Consider the following 22,070-nt stretch of genomic DNA (forward strand, 5'->3'; position numbering starts at 1 on the left):
CTTGTAAAGCCGAGGGACCCCTATGGCCTAAACAAAACCACCATCGACGCTTTCACTCTGAAAGGCCAGATGTGCTTCAAGTGACAAATTGTGGTGGTAAAATGTTAAAATCAATTCTAACTGTCACCAAGCTGCTGAGTTGCCTGGTTTAAAACACCTGATTTTCAAGATTTTTAACATAACCATCAGTAATAAATGGTAAGCTACACTTTGGTAAACAGTTATTTCACTGGCAAGAAACAATGAAATAGTAATAAATAATGTCATTAGCTATGAGTCATGTTATATACTGTGTACACATCATCAGTTTGTGCCCTACAAACATTTTATATCAGACCTGCTCCCAGAGATTTCCGGGTCCTTCGGCATTGGTCCCATGATGCCGATGTCCTGCCAACAATGATATTGGTCTCAGTCTGATATCACATTTAATCCAAACCACAACAATTTCAAAAAACTAGTCAAGCAGTTTTGGTGCTTAAACCTAACCAAAGTAAAACTAACCAGTGAGAGAAACAGACCATGATGGTTCACAGTAAATTACGCTGTCGCCACTCCATCAGTAAACATTATTAATCATAAATACAATGTTTGTTAACAGTAAAAAGCCATAAACTGAGCTAACAATCAACCAATTATTGATAATTGTTATTATAAAGTGTGGGAATGTGTCTTTTGAAGCCTGATTACGGGTAGATCAGGAGGGTGGGTGTCATGCACGACAGCTGATTGTCTTATCTCATTTAGAGATGAATGTTTCTGAGTCTTCCACGATAGTTTCAACACTTCTGTGAGTTTGACAGTGAGAGACCCGAGTGCTCTGCCAGCCGTCATGTTCTTCCTCGTGCTCAGTTGTGCAGATGTAGACGTGTCAAAGACTGGTGATGAAGTCTTGAGCTGAGCATTTTCTTGATATGACGAGCGAGGGGTGGATCTGATTGTCCATAAACTCATCAGGAAAGTGCATACAGAGGTCAGAGTTAAGCACCTGACTTTCTGTAACCAAAGGTACCATCCGCCCCCTCAGCTTTGGAGCATACTCTCCGAGAAGGCTCATTAAATCACTTTCCACTTTCACTGCTTTGGTTTGCACTGTTGCTTCACGGCAAGAAGATCGCGCATTTAAATCCACGAGCTAGAGTCCAAAGAGTTTAGGTTAAGTGGTGATTCTAGAGGGGCCTGTCTCTCTGTATTAACCCTACAACAGATGAGAGGTTTTGGTATTTAATGGTTGCCTATTTTCTTTTTTTTGTGTGTCAGTTTTTCTCATCTTTACCTTGACTTTATCTTGCTGTGCTGTTCCCTAATGTCTTGCTTTCTGTTCTACTTCAGAGATAACACAAACGAAACAAAACAGACCAACTGCTACCTGTGTACAATCTGGAGTGCTTTGTCTCTAGATCAACATTTCAGTCCTCACCCTGTCCCTGACATGTAAACGTCCTCCATTTCTCTCTATGTTGTTTCCTTGTGGAATCTTATCTTATGAGTCAGTTGCATCCAGTCAATGAGATTTTAAACAATTACCCATCTTCTTTTGACACAATACTTTCTGCCACATTAACTAAATAAAACACCAAACATGACCCAGAATTTTGACAACAAAATGCATGCTCGCCCAAAAATTAAAAGACAAAACACATGAGAGGGGTCTTCAACATGTCTGTATCACCAATAGAAAATTACTCTTTCACTCTTTCTGTTTAATGTAAAGTGTTGTATTTTCTTTCCTCTCCAGTAGCTGATGGTAAAATGTAGATATTATACCTACAGTGGTTCTAATTATGCAGCTTTTGTCCAAATTTTCACTGGGCCTTTCTTCCCTATCATAAAAATCCCTTAGTTGCAAATATCTGAAGTCATCCTGGTTCCTTAATGTAAATTTTTAATTTAATATCCGGAAAACTTATAAAATTCCAATTTTATTTCAATGCACAGCATTATTATTACACTGTAGTTCTTCCTGTAGTTAATAGTTTCCAACTATTTGAGCGCACAATTTTAGTGGAAACTGGATTTTTAAAGGTGTTGTATGCATAAAGTTCATTATTGTTATTATGTTATGTATAAATTTAACAGCAGCTGTCTGTCTTCACACAGGGTTATACAGTAAAGTACACTACAGGTTGCTGACAGCGAGTAAACTAGAAGAGTAGCGTGCATTTTAAGCACATGACTGTAAAATCCTCCAGTGGAGTCTGTGGTCCGGGAGAGGAAGCAGGAAATGGAGAAAAATGGGGAAGCAGGTAGAAACAGGTGTGCAGAGTAAAAGTCCAGAGTTCACATCTCTATCATGCTTTCAGTCTTAACAAGTTTACTGATTTGATGAGTCACAATTATTAACTTTGACCCTTTACCACACTGCTTTGTGCGTGGTGTGTGATTCATAGTGAGTCATTGTGCGCAGCACATGTCTGGTCGTGTTCAGAATACCCAGGGATTCCCACGCCACACGCTCAATGTTATCAAGCACAAATATGCTGCAGGTGTGCATTTATATAACAATGACTGTACCTAGAGAATGGAAACAGAAAGGGCTCACGCAAGGAGGCTTTTCACTCCTACACATTCAGTTCATTCAATGGTTTTCAATGGTTCGGGATTCGGATTCAGCTAGTAACACCCAACACATCTGCAAACCCAAAGCAATGACACTCCGGCTCTTGGGAGGATGTAAACCTTTTAAAGTATGAACCAGGAAGTAATTGCCAGACATTTATTTCTGTGTCTTTATTGAACCTTCGGTTAATTTTTAAAAAATTATTTTAACATTAATTTGCACATATGGGTTTAAATTTCTATCATATTTGTTGTACCTGGCTTTTTCTTTTGGAACATATTGCTTGAAAGTGAATTGAGCAATTTCTGTTTTTCGCGGGAAAGAAATCCCACTGGTGGTGTAGAAATCTCAATAACTCACAATAACTGTATCAAATATCATACACTGGGTGGTAAAAAATACAAATAGCCATGTTTACTGGTGACATTTAAAAAGCCCCAGTTTTCTAGTAATCAACTCTATAAAGAAAAACAGGTTTTTTTTTCTAAAGTGTCTTAAAACATCATCAACTCTGACAAATCAGCGTTATTATAGTTTTGTATTTTTCAGTTAATTATTATTTCAGTTTGCTTTCACAAGCATTTCCCGAGTCTCAATAAGCACACCAGCCGACCCCTCATCAGGCAGGTCGTGATCACATTTTCTGCAAACTGACAGAGAGTAAAACTAAAGACTTCTACTCTATATTTTTATTTTATTTATTTTTCCAGGTTCACAAAATAGTTTCAGTTTTATTTTTTTTTTGAAAAGCCTAGTTTCTATTTTTATTTTAGTTAAAGAAATTTCTAGTTTAGTTTTTAGTTAACTATACTCCACAAATATTTAACTTACCACAGAAAATACATCATATCTCAATGTTTCGGTCAGCATAACATTCTCCAGGACTTCTCCAAACCCTTTCACACAGGGCACCAGTGGACCTGCCAGTGCCAGTCAGGGTCAGGCAGTGTGCACGGGGCCCTCAGACCACCCTCATTAAATCTGTTTTTGATTGTTTGGTCAGAGGCATTTACACCAGTGGCCTGCTAAAGGTCACTGCTGGCAGTGCTCATTCTTTTCTTCCTTGCACACAGGAGCAGATAACGATCCTGCCAATGCGTTAAGGACCTTCTGCGGCCCTGTCCAGCTCTCCTGGAGTAACTGCCTGTCTCCTGGAATCTCATCCATACTCTTGAGACTGTGATGGGAGACATAGCAAGTCTTCTGCCAATGACCAGTATTGATGTACCATCCTGGAGGAGTTGGACTACCTGCGCAACCTCTGAAGAGTCCAGGTATCACCACACACTACCAGTAGTAACACTGACCCTAAATAACTGCAAAACTATTGAAAACACAGTCAGAAAAGTAGGTGGTTGATTAACAAGCCCCTCTGCTACCCTAGAGGTTTCACTGATGCTGTACTCTTCATTGAAAAGTGGTTCTTTAATTTTCTTTTTTTTTAGTAGTGTATAATAACTTTACTTTTAATTCACCTCAATCAGGCCAAACTGGATTGCCAGGAACTGGCGCCACTATTCCTTGTCCTTCCACCACATTCATGTTTTGTTTGGTCTGCTTTTGTTATCATTACTGTAACCAAGAGAAACGCTGAGGTGACAAATGACAAATGAGGATGCCAGGCATAATATTTGGCACTGTTTTATCTCACTTCCTTTTATGCAGGACCACTTTTGACCTGTGGAAGTACTCTGCCATCTTTATTGTCTAATCAGACAGAATAGGGTTAGTTTCAAAAAGATTATTTCAGAGGAAAACTGTAGATGGTGTGTTTTTGTGTGGCTTTCAGACTACGTGTTGGATTAGGTGGTCGGGTTCATAAAAAAATTAGGTTCATAAAATCTTGCCTTTTTGGGACTGAGAAAAGATAAACTACATGTTGCTCCCTCATCTGATGGCATTGGAAAGGAGGTGCTGGCTAATCATTTCCAAGAAAAGAATGTAAACAAACCAAAGGAGTTGTGTGTATATAATACAAGATGTATTTTGTAACTCCACTTTGCATTTCCACCTACATTTGTGGTCAGAAGTTTACATAGACTCATCGTGGGCATGCATGTCAATTATTTATTTGGGCTGTTTTTTTTCCAGAGTGAAAACAGTGCAACATACATCTTTAATTGGTATATTCCTTTGGAAAGTCCAAGGAATTCACTGAAGACCGAAGGAGAATTGTACATTTACACAAGTTGGGAATGTCTCTTTGGGCCATTTCTAAACAACTACAGATTCCACGGTCATTAGCTCAAACAACTGTGCGTAAGTTATTTGGATGTGTCACCCCTACCTCTGATTTCTTCAACTTCCCCTCAAATCAACAGCAGGATGGTTGAAACAGCCATAATTGACTATTCCAGCAGGACAATGTTCCAAACACATAAAAACTGGTTTTAGAATGGATAAAATGGGATAACATTAAACTTCTGAAATGGCCTTTCCAAAAACCCCGACCACAACACTATTGGAAGTTTGTGAACTATGTTTAAAAGCCAGGTCCATGCCATGATTCAATAAACTCTACCAATCCTGCCAAGAAGAGCGGTCAAATAAGCCAGACTTATACAAAAAGCTTGTTGATAGCTATCAAAAGTGTCTCATGGCAGTGCAACTTGCTAAGGCGTACTGACCTTTCCACCCTCGAAAAAGAACTGGTAAAAGAAATCATTAAAAGCTCAAAATGACCATAAAATTCATGCCCATGATAAGTGGATGCAAATGTTTGACCACAATGGCCTTTTAACAACACCTACAGTAAATTACTATTTACTAAAGTGTAGTTTACCATTTACTATGATGGTTATGTTAAAAATGTTGCACACAGGTCTGTTAAATCAGGCTGGAACGACAACTTGGCAACAGTTAGTTTGGGTGATCATCAAACCCCCATGAGCACTGGACCCTTAAAGGCCCCCGTGGCTGTTTCAGGAGGAAGTACCAGGCGCTCACTCACAAAACCTGGCACCAGGGTCGGGCCTCAGTAACTCTGTCTCCGTGAGGTATCATGATCCATTTATCCATTTTATAGTGAGGGAGGTCTGTGGTAAGGTGCATCCCTCTCTTACAAAGCCATTAATGAAATAAAAACAGAGCTTATCAGAGCTTTGACAACATGACGCCACCTTTCTTCCCCCAGGTTTCCCACTAAAAAGTACATTTTAGCCTTAAGGAGGTGATCTGGGCGAATGCTGATAACTCCTGCTGAAATTAGAAAAGCCTGAAAAAACACACAGACTGCACGGAGAAATCCAGGAATATCATTTCCATGTACTTCTTCCGCATCTCAGGCGGCTAATTAAATGTCTAAAAACATTTCGGAATTTTTTTGTACTGTTTTAAATGTTGCTTGTCTCAAAGTGTCACATAACACAGCTTCCAGTCAGCAGAGCCGCACTGGTTTAATCTGACTGATTTCCAGTCAAAGTGAGTAAGTTGCACTCATTCTAATCATAGCTACGCATATCAGGATTTAAAGAACACAAAGCAGCCCAGAGCTTCCCGTCACTGTTGATACACCGGGATGTGACAGAAACTGTAAATTTGTAAATGTAAAATCGATAAAAGGTGTGATCTGACACATGCACACATGTGAAAAACAGCTTTGTTTTGTCGTGTTATTTTGTGTCAACTATAGTGCATTTCTTTCCTGCATTTATCTGCTTTATTATGGTTCAAACTGGGGACTTTTTATCACTAGCATTCAAAGCTGATTGCGATGGACAGTGCACACCAGAGTGGGCTCACTCACTGCTTTCAGTTTAGTTTCAGCTTTGGCTTTGACTTCTCTTGTATTGTTATTATGTGGGAGTATTTGTCAGAGGCCAAATGTAACAAGGTCAACTAAGTATTAGTTTGAAGCGAGGCACACAGCCAGTCTACTCCTCTTACTCATTCGGGTAAGGCGTGCATCTTGGCCAAAACTGTATACAGATTAGAATAAGTCCACACTGGATTGGCAGAAGCCTTGAGTTTCCTTCACACTCTCAGTAAAAACATGCATTTAAGCCCCATCATGCAGGAATAAAACAAAAGACCGTTCCTGCACATTTCTAATTTAGTTTAGTTTTGAAAATGCTCCCTTTAAACCTTTATAATTTAAGTTGATAAAGATGTTTTTCATGCCTAGTATCTATTTAAGTTCTAGGTAACTAAAATAGCCGTGGTCTACATAAAAAGCATGTACATGCAGTCAACTGTGGGTGTGCCTGCGGCTTTCGTTGTTTGTGGTTTCTGTAATTTTTCCATTCTCGCATCAGAACATTAAAACATACATGCACTGTAGATCACTTGTAAAACGTACCAAAATATGTATGCACAACGTGATGCACTGCAAACAATGCTGCATAACAACAGCTGCTAATGTGACAGTTTTTGCACAGAGAGCAAAGACCACGAGGTTCCCCGTCTAACTGGTCACATAGACCGAACAATAGGAGGTAAAACAAGCCTGGAGTTTCCCCGAGGCCTCCAGAACATCACGTTCAGCCTGTCGTCTGTTTTTAAAGGGAGAGGTCGAAGCCTCGTTGAGTCTCGCGGGTTTATCCAGAACTTGGAGTCCTTCCAGTTTATCTGCAGGAGAATGGAGGGAGGGATTTCATTCTTAGTTACTGAAGGCACAGAGGCAGTCTGTGGAAGTTTGATTCGCCTTAAAAAAAATCATCTGCAGACACATCACTCAGTTTAAAAATACTTAACAGGATGTTAAGTAGAGTTATTAGCGCAAGCTTGTAATCTCTGACCTCGATGCTTGCAGGAAACTTGTTTTTTTTTCTATGTATGCGTTAAAATTAGGATTACACAACAAGTAGAAGTATCCTTAAAATGTCAGTGTTACTTTGGAATAAAGTATACTGTAAGAACAACACTTGATCATGTGGTCAGGATTGGAGGATGTTGGGGAAACTCCACTAGCATGCGTGCTGGTTTGTGCTCATCACACTATGTTACCATATGATAAATGAAGTGAAATCACAGGGCGGTCACGCTCAAAAGTTTTGAAGGAAACTCCTGTACCACCACTGTCTGCTGCAGCCCCCCTCCCTCGCTCCCTCCTTCAGGTCTGCAGCTTCTGTCGAGCGGTTTAGCAGAAGCATGCTAATGAAGGTGCACTTGAAGGCGTTTGCATGCGTGCATCAAGAGAAAAACACACATTGATCTGAACTCAACTATAAGATATTAAACTTTTAAAACTGTGCTTCTAACATCTGGGACACATTCAAGATGGTGCATTAGGGGCTTTTTTAAAGAGGGAGAAAAACCTTAAAAATAATCCAGGATTAAAAACATAAATATACAAGAAGAACCTGGAATAAAATGATTCTCGTTACACAGTGGATTTGCAACAAAAACTGATGCACAGAAGTCAAATCTGTTGGCCCCAATCACAAACGGGCTTCTTCAAAGTCCTTGTTTCTGACTGTACGATGGTAATTCAGAGCGAAAATCACTGGCATTTCCTTATTGCTCAGTCAGACTGCAGTATAATTTGATGAGCTTACCAACTGCAGTCATAATAAGCCTGACTGGAAACTTAAGCCATGTGGATTCTTAACAAATATATATATATATATATATATATATATATGTGTGTGTGTGTGTGTGTAGTGGTCTCACATTTACCACTTTAAATCCCAGAAAATGTCCAGGTTTTTACTCCTAAATCAAACAGAATATTCTAATTTTTCCCCTTAAATGTGCCACTCTAAACCTAGAAAATTTGGGGTGGGGGTTAACGTGCATTTGTATTTTTCTCAGTTTACCACTTAAATCTCAGAAAATACACAAGTACTTTTGCTTGAAAATTAACTGCTTTAATCTGGGAATTTCTGAGATTTTCCTCTGAATATTCTTCACCTCCCCGAGCTCCATGTTAATTTTTTTTATTATCGTCATTATTTTCATAACACCAAATGCCCAACTAAAATTTCCCTTTCTTGAAGAATTACATCTAAAGATGTGTGGTGTTGGGCAGTTTCACTGGTGAGGTGCAAAACCTTTGATTTAATCAATTTGCATGACCAAGAAATGACTTTATGTTGCATGCATCCAAATCCAATTACTCACATAATTAATAAGTCTATAGGAATGTGAAATGCCCTGAAGGCTGTATGATTTATGCGCACAACATGCAGCCTGCAGAAGTATTTTCGCTCTCCCTGTGACAAACTGACTAGTGTATTTTATATGTGTCTCAACAGAAATCCCCTGTTGGAGCCAGCAATCTGTGTGCTGTGTTATTCTAAGTGACAGTTTTCTGGAAATCCCCCACCTAGCTGTTAGCTCCGCCCCGCTGCAGCCACAGAGCAGAGGGCATTTACTGCAGTGCAGCGCTGTCGGAAAACACAACTGAACGCACCTCGGACTAACATGGATCTTCACAGGACCAGTATATTAAACCAAATGGATTACAGTCGGGACTCAAAAGAAGGGAAAACGGCTCAGGCCACGGAGGATCGGCTCGACAGCGGTTTGGATTCCCTGAAGGAGGAGGAGTACCAGGCTGTGGCCGCCGAGATCCGCCGGCTCCAGCTGGAATGCGAGGCGCCGGAGCACAAGCAGCTCCCCGCTGCAACCCGAGAGCTGTACGAGTGGCAGACACAGATCACAGAAGACGGAGACACGTAAGTTTGACCCGGAATAAGGTTACCGAGCTCGGATGTTTACCAGTTATTTTCGGGGGGGGGGGTGCAACAGTGAGGCTAGGAGAAGGCCCAGCTCGGGTCTTGGAGGTAATTTGATGCCTTTCCTGTGGGGAATGTAGTTCTGCTCCAAGTGAGGCCTACCTTAACCCGAGTGGGGGATTAATTTTTAAGTAGCCAGGATTTTAGGGGTACCGAACGAGTGTCCGGTTTTATTAAGAACGGGTCAACCTGTGGTCAGACACGGCGCTGCTGGACGTAAACAAAAGGCTATTATCAGGAGGGAATCTATTATGGCCGCGGGTCAGATTGGGAAAGTCCCGGGCGCGTCACCAAGGAATCCAAGCGACGCGCGTTCCCGAGAAGTGAAAGAGGATGAAAAGAAAAATGTGAAAAAAGTACCTTAAATGCAGTGAGCGGACACTGGGGGCGAAACCCGATTCTCGAAGAGGCGCGTACGAGTTATTATTGACATTTATTTCAAGGGGAATAACAAAGCAGTCCCCGAAACCCAACTTTTATTTTAACAAAGTTCCTCCGCAGATGAATATAGTTCCTAGTGTTTTAAATGGGCTTACTGCTCGCGCATTAACACTGGGCCAGAGATAAGTTAAATAATCAAAGCAGAGTACCGGAAACTTATGGAAGTACTTTTATGCCAAAATTATACAGGCAAATGGAATAGGTTTGTATTTTTTTTTTAAAAGTGATGCAAGTGTAGATGCTTAACCTTTGTTTACTTATGTTTGTTGCACAAATTCAAAGAAAAGTATAGCACTGACACATAATATATAATAATTCAAATTAAGTTTTCTGAAAGGCAAAATACATTTTAAACATTCTAATTATTTTCCTGCAAACATATTATTGAAAGTAAAAGCAGACACAAAAAAGCAATTGGTACCCACCAAAAATGGCATTCCCCAAAAGAAAAAGAAAAAATTTGTAATAAAAGTCCATCTTTGTTTATCAGTAAACCAGAAAGATCTGGACAATGCAGACTTGTTAAGATAAGAGAGATTACATGTAAGCAAAGTCACCCTCACAAGAATCTGGAAAAACCCTGGATTATCGTTGATAAACAGTTACTATGACACCCCTATGTAAGACATGTTTCTATTGGCCATTCTTGTTGAGTGAGTGCATTTTCTTTTTTGTGTAACAAATGTAACTCTCTATGCAGCACTATAGTATTTTACACCAATTCAAACAAAAGCATAAAAGCCAAGTTAGAGAACAAAGGGACACTTCTGAACTGAAGCTGTTACATCAATCATTTAAGTTTTACAGTTACACAATTTTACTGTAATCACAGGAAGTTACTCTATTTAGGTGTAAAATAAGTTTTTTTCCTTGTAAATTTATTATTACAAATATTTATGAAAATAATTGAGTGTTTTCTTCATAGTTAATACTTTTTTGTAACTGTATCTGATGTAGACGAAAAGGCACGAAGTTGTGTAAAATTTGCTTTTATCTTTGGTTTGTTACTTAAATTGTTTTATTTTTATGTTTCTGCAGGCTGCTCCACTTGGCAATCATCCATGAGGCCAAAGAATTCATCAAAACCATGATCGACCAGTCTAAAAACACAGACTTCCTCAACAGACAGAATGACCTGAGACAGGTATGCACAACACAGCTCTTAACACCCCACCTGCATCCGCCATCATGACATTACTAAAATACCTGTCCCTCTCCAGACTCCTCTCCACCTGGCGGTAATAACAAAACAGCCGGAGGTGTGTCTCAACCTCCTGGTGTCCGGCTGTGACCCCACGCTGGTGGACAACAATGGAGACACGCCTCTCCACATTGCCTGTCGCCACGGTAACCTGCACTGCTTCAGCGTCATCACACAGAAAAGCCGACCAGAGCACCTACACACGGCGATGGCTGCCTGCAACTATAACGGTAAGTGATGCTTTCCTCGCCTGAGACACGTTAACATTTTAGTTTTTGGGTCCACTTGCTGTTAGTTAGCCCCGAAGACTGCAGTTAAGTGACCAAGAGGAGCTTAACCCAACCTATTATGCAGTAGTTAATGTCTAAATAAAAAAGGTGGACACCTCTCTTTAAGACTTTTGTGTAAACATTTTTCCGTTAAGCACTGCCATGCACACTCAGTATTTTTGGGGGGTTAAAAAAGACAGTAAATCAAATCCAAAAAAGAACATTGATATGAATGCATGTGTTTCACAACCCACACCCAGCAGTTTTTGCTAATTACTAAGAATAACAAAAGAATATGGAAATACATCTTTGTATTTCCTGTTGCAGTCTCGCTCTGGAATCAACTTTTAATTTTTCTTTTCCTTTTCTGTGTTGTGCAGGTCAAAACTGCCTCCACCTGGCTTCAGTGCAGGGTTTCCTCTCACTGGTGGAGAGACTGGTAGATCTGGGAGCTGACATTGATGCAAAGGTAACTTTCACCTCTTCTGTATGGAAAAAATAAAAGAATTCTTTGTTAATCTTTGTTAGTCTCTTTGTTAATACTAATGCCTTTGCCTCCTTGCTGTTTTACAGGAGCAGCATAACGGTCGCAGCGCGCTCCACCTGGCTGTGGACCAGCAGAATCTCCTCTTGGTCAAACTGCTGCTGAAAAAAGGAGCGAACCCAAACCTCCTGAGCTTTGGGGGCCACAGCCCCTATCACCTCACCATTGGTTTGGATAACTGGGAAATCAACAAAGAGCTGTACTCTGTGACCCATCCTGACCTGAGGGAGCTGCCAGACAGCGAGTCAGACGACAGTGACGAAGAGGAGCACATGAACTCTGACGATGAGGTACGTTTCAAAATCGTACAGCCGGTCTGGCACAAATGAAGTGTGTCACTAGTTGGTGTGTGACCATTTCTATTTCCTCCCATGTGTCTGCAGGTGAATTACGATGACATTCAGTGGAATGGACATTAGCAGGAAGCGAGAGGGCGGGGGAAGTTACAGAGACCAGAGGCTGTGACGGTGAAGGATGGACGGATGGGGGGGCACGGCACGTTCCTTACTTCTGCTGTGACGTGGATGACAACGATGGGGTCGGGCGATGCAGCGAGGTGACGTGACCGCTTCCAGGCAGCTGAGCAGGAAGAATTAAACAGACTGCCGGCGATCGCTTGTATTCTGTGGACGTCCATACATACGTGAAGATGCTCCTCCAGCAGCTCTGCTGTATGATAGTGTAAATGCTGTGTATACAAAGATGTATTTTTTATGGAAGCTGTGAATGTGTACAGTTGAGCAGGTTGTATATGTGAGACAGCAAATGGGTTCAGCACACTCCATTAAATTAAAACACTCATATTTAACAGTGAAAGCCTCCTGTGTGACCGTGTTATTTGTTGGGATGGGAATATTTTTACACGAGACATCAGAAGTAGTCGTATATGGCGTGTAATCGTAATCGGCAGAGCCTGACGGCAATAAAAATCTGCAATTACACGGGAAATGAATGTAACCACGTGGCCTCCTGCTGCCGTCACTGAGTCTGCTCGTATAAACGCTCCCATCAAAGCATGACAGCTCAACTTCACTCCTGACCGGACACTTCTTTTTTCCCTTTCTGATTTTCATATAATACAGGAAAGCGCTGATAACTCCTTTCCACTGAATGAGGAACTGGTAGTCAATTGAGCTGCGAATTCCTCCTTTTAGATGTGTGTGTTTGTATAGACAAGAGGCTTCGGGAATTTTTCTGTGTGTGTAATGAGGTCAATTGCCCTGTCATTTAAATCAGGAAGTTTTTCTGGAGGGTGTGGCTAAGAGGGAAGGGACAGGAAATTCCCAGGAACGGAACAATTCAGCTATTGGCGACATTCCTGCTTGTCATTCACCTTCCGAAGAACAGGAACAACAGGATGCTGAAGTCAAGTGACAGAAGTTGGGAAGGAAGGGAGCTGCGTGTAAAATAAATATCCACTGTCATTAAATTACTGCAGAATTGTGTTTAAACCTTACATTTTAATACTTTAGCAGACATGAAATATTTTCCCCTCCCTTACGCAAAAGAAAAAATGAACTAAAGTTCATGTTTATAGACTGTTTATAGTAAACCTTGGTCCACAAGGCAACCCAGGACTTTAATTAAAGGAGATGGCCACGGAGCCTGCAACGTATCAGAATACTGCGTCAGAGGGCAGCCCTGCACCTTAATACACAAGCATTACGTGAAGAATGATGCTGCACAAGAGTTTAATTGTTTTCTACTGAATAAGTCTTCTGCTAAGAGATATTAATTTAAAAAAAAAGGGTATTTAGGCTATAAGTCACATTCTTACTCAACAGGACAAACAATTTAGCATCAAAACGACTGAATGAGCTGTTCTTAAAAAGACAAAAGCCTCATTGAGCGCAGGATAAATCTGGAAACAGAAACAGGGTAGATGTGTTATCACTTAACAGGGAGAATGAACTGGACCAGTACAGTTTTAATGTACTGTACATCTACTCAACAGCAGACAATGCTTTAAAATCAATATTAAAGTGATAGGCATATTAATGAATCAATAGCTACAATCAAAGGTAAAATGCATGGTGAGTATTATTACTCACCATGTACACTTCGAGTAAAAGTAGTAATGTTGATTTTATGGACTGGTATTCTGCTGGGTGGCCTCATCTGTAATCATACGGCATAAAATATCAGCAGATTTATGTTTAAAACACTAACCATAGCTTTTAAATAATTGGCATGGAGCACAAAGTATAATATTGTGTTTTTCACGTTGCATACTACACCTTACAGATGCTTGAACGCTTCAGAAAAGTAAAGAGAAAGAAAGGTTTCAGTGTGGACATCAAGCTTAGGCTTTGCACTTTTTAAAAGCAAGTATCCAGACCATTAACGACAATGGATCATCTCACATGTTCTTTTGCCTGAACTTTGCTCCATTTTCGGCCTAACCAGAGTAAACGGTGCCTCAGTGCTTGTTTACTTTGTACCCACAAAAGGTTGATCATGAGACTTAACACACAGACAGCAGTGGGCATTGTAAGCGTGAGGGTACTCGGTCTAATGGCGCTGCTGAGTGGGCACATAGGTCGCGATATGTGCAAAGCGACTGACCGCGGCAGGAGCGTTTCCAGTACTGGAAATAAACAGCAAAAGTCGGCTCAATTGGGGCAAAAATCCCAATCCCAATTATCTTGTTAAACACAGAGATCGTGATTATTTAAAATAATTTCTCCCAGACATCAGAAAATAGTGGATTCAATACATTTTCAAAGAAGATGTGTTGTTAGGCGAAACGATCAAATTAATGCAAAGCAGAATGCAGCACAATAATCGTTTGCATTAGGTGCAGTTCTCACTGGGTGTAAACAAACTGTGCTATACCTTCATGGGTACATGATACTCGCTTTGTATCAGGAAGCAGGCATAGTAAAGATCGTTTACTGTGGAAGCTGACTGTTCAGACATTTGCATTCTCACTTGTACACTCTGTCGAGTAATTTCGAGAGAGCTAAGAGCCGTCAGACAGGAATGAATGTGCGCAGAGAATCAAACACCTGTGTTAAATAAAAAGTGTGTTTAATAGAAGTGTGGAAATGTACAGCAGCTGCAGCAGAAGGGCAGGTAGATCAAAACACCAGCTTTCTAGTGACCTGAGCAGATTTAAACAGGGGTGTGACAATGACCTGCTGCTGTAGGAGAATTCCCACAGCTGTTCCCTGGGTTATCATCGAGTACAGAGCATGAATTTCATCCTGAAACTGAAGACAGTGCAGAGGGGAAAGCTTAAACACTGAAGAAGAGAGACACATATGTAAGTGGTAGCCCTGAGAAAAGATGGTCAGGAAGCACTGCCGAGCACAGTGAAGCTACAGGACCACTGAGTCCACATTTAAGAGGTATTGTGCTGTAAGTTGTAGTGTTACCACACCTCCACCTTCCAATCTGCTCATGTCACACATGTCATGAAGTCATTCAGGCTGAGCTGCTGCGCTGCGGCCGTCTGTCACATCAGCTGCCACGTCACACTTTATGTGTCACGTCAGGGACTGATCTGAATGTCCCGTCCACGATCTGAGACATTTAGCAGCTGGCTGCAGAAGGAAAACACAGGAGGGGGCAGGGGTTTGGGTACATGGATAATATCATGTCCTGTTTGTGACCAGATAGCATGGAGGGGTGGGGGTGGGGTTATCTGTTACTGTTCATCTCTTTTTGAAGAAGATGATACCAGCTCCTCCTTCATCTTCCTTCCAGCTGAGACATTTTGTGTGTTGATGCTTTTTACTGTTTATCATCCGTTCTTATAAAACCGCTTCACTCCCGCTCAGACAAAGTCATCAGGTGAGCATCGATCTCGGCCTCTGACAGAATCCTGGAACACAAACGCACAGTTATACGGTCATACTTTTTCATTCTGCCAACACACATACGGATATATCGAGAACAAGCTCCACATGTAAGTCCTTGCTTTGATCTCAACCTCTAGCTGTTTTTAGTTTTAGGGAATTTCCATTACAACACCGGCCTTTTTTTCTCAAATTATTTAGCAATAACCCAACACAGCCGACACATTACCGGCGTTTTAACGCTTTCAACTTTTTAATCAGCAACGGCCCGCTTCGTTCTGCAAAACTAATTTGATGCAGTGGCTGACTCAAGATCACGTTCTTACTCAAAGCTATCGAGAAGCTTTATTTCAGAAAAACACTCACTTGAATTTAGGCTCTTGTGCCGTGATGACTCCGATCTCTAGCTCTGAGGGCTTGAAGTCGATGGACAGAACAGTAGACAGGCATGAGATAGCCGCCTGTTTGGAGACAAAGGGGAGAACTTCGTATTTAAACATGATACAGAAAATTAAAGTAAAAGAAAAAAGTTATTATATATGCATTTATTATACATACATACATACGAGGGGTGGGCAACTGAGTTCAGCTAATGGAAGACAACAGTCCCAGTTTCTCATGTACCCACCTCTGATATAAATACTTTACCATATTAAAGAGGGTTTCAATAAGTCAGTATCTTTTTGATTCAGAGACCACAGGAAACCATTCAGAGACTGATTTCTAATTCCAACAGGGCTTGTTTGAATTTTTTTTCCAAAAATCAACAACCTTCCCTAACGTCAACTGGCTTGGAAAACACCAAGCAATTCACTGAAATTACCCCACATAGTCACAGCTATAAAATTCACACACATTTCCTGATACGTCAATAAAAATCACCTAACTCCCCTTACTCGGCTGTCCAGAAAGTATCCTGTAAAATCCCCAACATTCCCGAAGCTCCATAGGGCGGAAACGCCCTGCAGCCTTCATCGTTACCGGGCCGTTTTTGGACAAAATTCCAGTGCAACAGAAAAGAATATGGAATTATTTTGTGTATTCTGGTGTATTTTACCTCTATAGTCTGCTCATAAGTCCAGTCCAGCTTCTTCTTCACTTTCTTCTCCAGGAAACTAGTGGCCTCTGTCTGTTTCACTCCGGCTGCCGTGGCCTTGAAGCCGCAGTAGTAGCCGGCTGGATCGCACTTGAACAGCTGTGGGCCCAATTCCTCATCAATCCCGATCACTATCATACCTGCAGGGTGGAATGAAAATAGGAGAGGACAAAAAAGAAAAGAAAGAAGTCATATAAAATGGTAAATGGTCTGTATTTGTATAGCGCTTTACTTGGTCCTAAGGACCCCAAAGCGCTTTACACTATACACAATCATCCACCCATTCACACACTGGTGATGGCAAGCTACATTGTAGCCACAGCCACCATGGGGCGCACTGACAGAGGCGAGGCTGCCGGACACTGGCGCCACCGGGCCCTCTGACCACCACCAGTAGGCAACGGGTGACGTGTCTTGCCCAAGGACACAACGACCGAGACTGTCGGAGCTGGGGCTTGAACCGGCAACCTTCCGATTACAAGACGAACTCCCAACTCTTGAGCCACGATCGCCCCATTGCACACCACATTTTTAGACACGCAAAAAAAAGGAGAAATTTAACAACTTTCTGCATCAGATTTCAAAATACTGTGTAAACTGAAGCTTGCAGACATTAAGAAAATGCTCTGAAAAAAGTTTCAATTTCAGTTTTAATACATGGAGTGATATCAAAATGCAAACACACACACACACACACACACACACACTAACACAAATTACGTACAGCAGCCTAGCGGTCTCATCTCTGCGTTCTGGGTGTAAACCTGGGAGATGTCGGCCATGCGTTTGCACAGCATGTCCACGGGCACCTCGTAGCCATACTTGTACATCCAGTTAGCCGCCTCGTACCGTGCACGCTGCACCTGAGACCTGCCATCAGCTGGACAGAAGGAAGGGAAAGAAAATCATGTCACAGCAGCTCACATCACTTTAAACTGCCATTTAAAACATTTGCTCTCTCACTAATGGGACACGGGCTTGTTTTAATAAATGAATTACTTTGAAGTGATACAGCCCTCGGGTCAGGCATTTCCCTGCAGGAGATCCGACTATGTTCATTTGTGTTTCAGTTCTGTTTAGTTGTGTAATATAAACATTTTTAGTTACAGCTCATGTGGTCTCCCTCTGTAAAAATTGAGGGCTCATCAAGGATCAGTCTGGTCAGATGAAGCTGTAACTTGGGCTGGAGGCCAGAATTATTTAAGTGCTTTGACTTTTTTAAAAATTAACAGCTGGTATGATATGGTAAGTTGGTCTCATTGGAAGTGGTAGCAGGCTCTTAGAGGTAGCTTTCTGCCAACCTTTTTAAGAGCTAGGTGTCTTAACAGGAAGCTTAGTTTAATTGTATACATCAGCATTGTTTTTCCAATACTAGGGTTTGTTGTGGATCATGAGATGAGTCAGATGAGACATTGCTTACTAGGAATAGTTATTGTAGCTTTAATCTGTAAATGGAAACAGACAAGGCTATAAGCTCAGGATCACATCTATACCTAACGAGGGAGTACTGTATGGTGGGGACTTTCTGGACCTTCTGATTAAGAGTTCTTCTACCACCTCTGTTTAAGGTTACAGGTTAGTTATTTTCCAGCTTAGCTTTGTTCAATCAACACAGAGCTACGCCATAGTGGGCACTTACACTTGTGTGTTCGAGCATATTCCTGGCTGAGTGCTTACATGGACTGCTAGAGCTTTGAAAAAGAGAAAATGCCATGTCTACACTGCTATTATTGCATTACAGTTAATAATATTATAGCCAGAGACGTCAATCCTCCTCCTGAATGTCAGCAACACAAAAGAGATGTGGGTTGACTTAACATCATGTGGACAGTTACAGGTACTTTGGTGTAAACTTGAGTGACAGACTGCACTGGAGGACCAACAGCGATGCTGTGTACAAGAAGGGGATAAGCAGATTCTACTTTCTGAGGAAGCTCAGATTGTTTAGTGTGCGGCAAGAGGTTGGCTATCTACCAGTCTTTGGAGTTACATGGATAAGGTTAACTGGTAGTTCTAATTTGCCCCTAGGTTTGAATGTGAGTGTGAATGGTTGTCACTCTGTGTGAGCTTTGTAACAGACTGGCGCCCTGACCAGGATGTACTTCTCGCTAGGATAGGCTCCAGGCCCTCTCTGTGAATTGGATAAGTGGGAGAAGATGGATGGATAACTGTTGTATATAAAATTTTGTGCTACCTAACATAATAATGCCTTCATTATGGGCTTGCATACTTCTAACCGTGCTGTTTTTATTACACTATTTGAATTTCTGTTCTTGTGGGATCAATAAAGTATCTTTAATTTTTCTAATTTTCTGTGTTTACACAGCACGTTTACTACCAAGCAGATCAATCACAGTGTTGTTGATTGTTTTTCTGGGTTGGTGCACATCCAGCTGTGCCACTGCCGATTCATGATTAGATGAAATCAAACTTTATGTAGGCAGAGGCTGACATTAACTTGTTGTCTTAATATGTTGCTCTTAAAGGTTTCATCAGCCCCGAGACTGGGAATCTCCAGGATGTGCTGGAGCAGGAGAAGAAGCAGTACAACCTTTGTGGTTTAGTTTTAATTGCACATATCAGCAGTTTTTCCAGTACAAGCATCTGTTGTGGAACATAAGTCAGATGAGACACTGCTTACCAGGAATAATCAGTCTCATTATTTTTTCCATTCATTTGTACTTTAGTGTGTGATTTCATCATGCGACTTTTACCCACTGTTATGTTATTATTCTATTAGTGTTCAGTTCTTACGAGCTTGTGTGCAGTTTCATCTTAAATGTTTTTTTTTAAATATAAACCATAAACCTGCCACAGATTATTGATGAATATATGTATGTGTGACTAAATCTGGCACTTTAATGACAGACCTGAGTTTTCATATTAAACACTGCCGCTTCTTAAATAAAACCCACAAACAGAAACAGATGTAAGCTTCACATGACCCTCATCTGTTTACTCACATACAGCGCTGTTTGTCTTGTCTTTTTCCTGTACTTAAATCTGCTCTTCCTTGTTCTACAACCTTTATTGTCGACTGAAAAAACACATTTTTTTTATACACTCTGTCTCAAATTTCAAGCAAGTGTTTATGTGCAGTTTCTGGAAATGTCTTGTGTTCTTCTGCAAGCTTAGCTGCATGCCACTGAAAAAGTTTGCATTATTTGAAGTATAATTTGTAACTCAGTAACTCTGAATAGTCTGCAGGAAAGAAGAGGATAACTAAAATGTGCAGCTGCAACATCATGAGGAGAGTATATTGCAACTTCAGTTACACTATATTACCAAGACTAGCTCCTGAGAGCGATTCATTCTTTCACAAATGTTTGCAGAAGCAGTCTGCATGTCTAGATTTTTTACACCTGTGGTCATAGAAGTGATTGGAACACCTGGATTCCTTGATTTCAAATGGGTGAGTGAATACTTTTGGCAATATAGAGTATATCTGTTACCTTAACTCCAAATCACAACTCTGCTAATACACTGGAGGCTGCATCAGGGCCAAATCAGCCCATTTTCTTATTATTTTATACAAAAGAAACAAAGAAGACTGGAGAAAAAAAGCTTAACATTGTCCCCCATAATAAGAGTAGATAATAAGCTTCCTGCTGCTTACCAGTCATGCCGGTCATAACACAGCCTATGTTCTCTGTGATTTTGAACAGGTGTGTGACTGTCGCAGCGTCCAGGAGCTTGTCCTGAGGAAGACACAAAGAAAGGCGCCCCTAACAGATGAACTCGCCACACGGGCCACCATCGATACACCAATCAAAATGTCGTTTTAGGAATCGGATCACACGAATGTGAAAGAAACGCAAACTCACAGGAACTTTCTTCTGCGTCACGACTACAGCACAGTCCTTCCCTCTGACGGCCACAGAGGTCAGTCCGCCCTGGTTTATCGCTTTAAAGGCATACTCTGAAGAGTGAAGAGAGGCAGGCAAAATGAAATATACACAAACTTCATGACTGAACATTTTAAAAAAGTAACAAACTAGCTACTTGTTCTTCTTATCAGTAAATTGATGATGATTGTTAAATGACCTGTAAATTTCACTTCCTGGTGTCACAAATACATCACTCTTTGAGGTGCTGATAAAGAAAGGCACCTTTTACTTATTTTCTTTTTCATTTTGCTTCTTCTCTTTCTTCAGTGCTAACACATCGATGTCAGATTCTTTTGACAAAATATTTCCATATCTTCATGATTAAACTGAAAGCAATTATAACTCACACAAGAGAATGAGGAAACTATTTGTTATATGTTATTCAGTTCTTTACATTTGCTTACAGTTTCCTTGTTTCACTTAGCCTTTAAATAGAAACACAAATTAACGCTTTATAATTTATTAGAGTTATTATGATTTTGTGTTTTTCTTTCTATTAATTTGAAATTTTGTTTTCAAGTTCTTGTAGTTCAGTTTCCAAACTACAGTTATTTGTTGAATTTTTTGTTATCTGTCTGTGATGTAGAATTTGGAGACGTGGCACTGAAAAAATGGGCCAAGCTGGAGGTGGCAGAGCTGGAGATGCTCATATTTTCATCCCAGAAGATTAAAAATGAGTACATCAGAGGGACAGCTCAGACTGTGGTTTGGCGACAAAGTCAGAGAGGCAATGCTAAGATGGTTTGGACATGTACAGAGGCGAGATAGTGGATACATTGGACAAAGGATGCTGAAGATGGAGCTAGCAGGCAGGAGGAAAAGAGGAAGACCTCAGAGAGGATTCATGGATGCAGTGACAGAAGACATGCAGAGATCTGGTGTGACAGAGTAGGATGCTAGCGACAGGGTGAGATGTGGATCTGCAAAAGAACAAAAATGACTAATGCACATTAATGCATGCTGCATGTTCGACTCCCCTGCTTTAAGAATTTTAGAGAGATGCTGTTAGAATAAAAACAATACTCATATAAACACATGCGCATGCGTGGTCCTGCCGGCCGTATGGACCTTAAGCTAGAACTAACGTTTAATTTAGTCCCCTTTATACATTATTAGCTAGCTTTTACTAGTCTATAATTGCAGCTAACTGAAATGTTTTGCTTTAATGATATGACTCATTAGTTGCTCCGTTAAGTCGGATTAACTGCCTCAATACATTTAATTAATTTTCATAATAGCTATTTTCTTGCCACACTGCCCTGTGGTGACATATTTAATCAGCCTTGAGCTTTGTGAGTAGCTGCTGTTAGCCTGCTAGCAGGCAGTGATGACAGAGCAGGTTAAGGTTCTGTTCGGTTCTCTTATTACTGACCGACTTGGTAGAGCCTTCCCTCCGGGGAGAAGATGGTGATGTGCCGGTCAAACCCCGCACTCGACCCCCGGGACATGACGGCAGGAAATAATTGAGGTAAAGTGGTCTAGACCGAATCTGAAACTAAACTGAGGTAAAAACAGAAGCAAAACATGGCACGATTCTGCACCGGAAGCAGACGAGAGCTTTCATATCCGGGTCAACTGTCTGTAGTTTTTGTATT

At 41.0% G+C, this 22,070-nt stretch overlaps 2 protein-coding genes across 2 annotated transcripts; one reads left to right on the forward strand and one right to left on the reverse strand.

Moving 5' to 3' along the window:
• The first annotated feature begins 8,834 nt into the window (after nt 1-8,834).
• Nucleotides 8,835-12,508, forward strand: nfkbiab (nuclear factor of kappa light polypeptide gene enhancer in B-cells inhibitor, alpha b). The gene is made up of 6 exons (XM_004559311.6): nt 8,835-9,177; nt 10,717-10,822; nt 10,899-11,109; nt 11,529-11,617; nt 11,722-11,982; nt 12,076-12,508. The coding sequence occupies exons 1-6, from the start codon at nt 8,924-8,926 to the stop codon at nt 12,109-12,111; spliced, it is 957 nt and encodes a 318-aa protein (XP_004559368.3). The 5' UTR covers nt 8,835-8,923; the 3' UTR covers nt 12,112-12,508.
• Nucleotides 12,509-14,705: 2,197 nt separating this feature from the next.
• Nucleotides 14,706-22,034, reverse strand: psma6a (proteasome 20S subunit alpha 6a). Its single transcript, XM_004559309.2, has 7 exons — nt 21,848-22,034; nt 20,413-20,507; nt 20,205-20,286; nt 17,313-17,468; nt 16,550-16,728; nt 15,859-15,953; nt 14,706-15,518 (listed from the first exon to the last, which is right to left on the reverse strand). Exons 1-7 carry the CDS (start codon nt 21,921-21,923, stop codon nt 15,461-15,463), a joined length of 741 nt encoding a protein of 246 aa, XP_004559366.1. The 5' UTR covers nt 21,924-22,034; the 3' UTR covers nt 14,706-15,460.
• Nucleotides 22,035-22,070: the final 36 nt, after the last annotated feature.

Source organism: Maylandia zebra, linkage group LG19 (genome assembly GCF_041146795.1).
Source record: "Maylandia zebra isolate NMK-2024a linkage group LG19, Mzebra_GT3a, whole genome shotgun sequence".
Classification (NCBI taxonomy): Eukaryota; Metazoa; Chordata; class Actinopteri; order Cichliformes; family Cichlidae; genus Maylandia; species Maylandia zebra.

Excerpts from the sequence above, each read along its gene's own strand:
- nfkbiab (XM_004559311.6), top strand. The coding sequence starts at position 8,924 with ATGGATCTTCACAGGACCAGTATATTAAACCAAATGGATTACAGTCGG. Across the intron at positions 9,178-10,716 it reads ATCACAGAAGACGGAGACAC|GCTGCTCCACTTGGCAATCA; the intron begins GTAAGTTTGACC and ends ATGTTTCTGCAG. Across the intron at positions 10,823-10,898 it reads GACAGAATGACCTGAGACAG|ACTCCTCTCCACCTGGCGGT; the intron begins GTATGCACAACA and ends GTCCCTCTCCAG.
- psma6a (XM_004559309.2), bottom strand. The coding sequence starts at position 21,923 with ATGTCCCGGGGGTCGAGTGCGGGGTTTGACCGGCACATCACCATCTTC. Across the intron at positions 20,287-20,412 it reads TGACGCAGAAGAAAGTTCCT|GACAAGCTCCTGGACGCTGC; the intron begins GTGAGTTTGCGT and ends TGTCTTCCTCAG. Across the intron at positions 16,729-17,312 it reads GATGAGACCGCTAGGCTGCT|GTATGATAGTGATCGGGATT; the intron begins GTACGTAATTTG and ends TCCACCCTGCAG.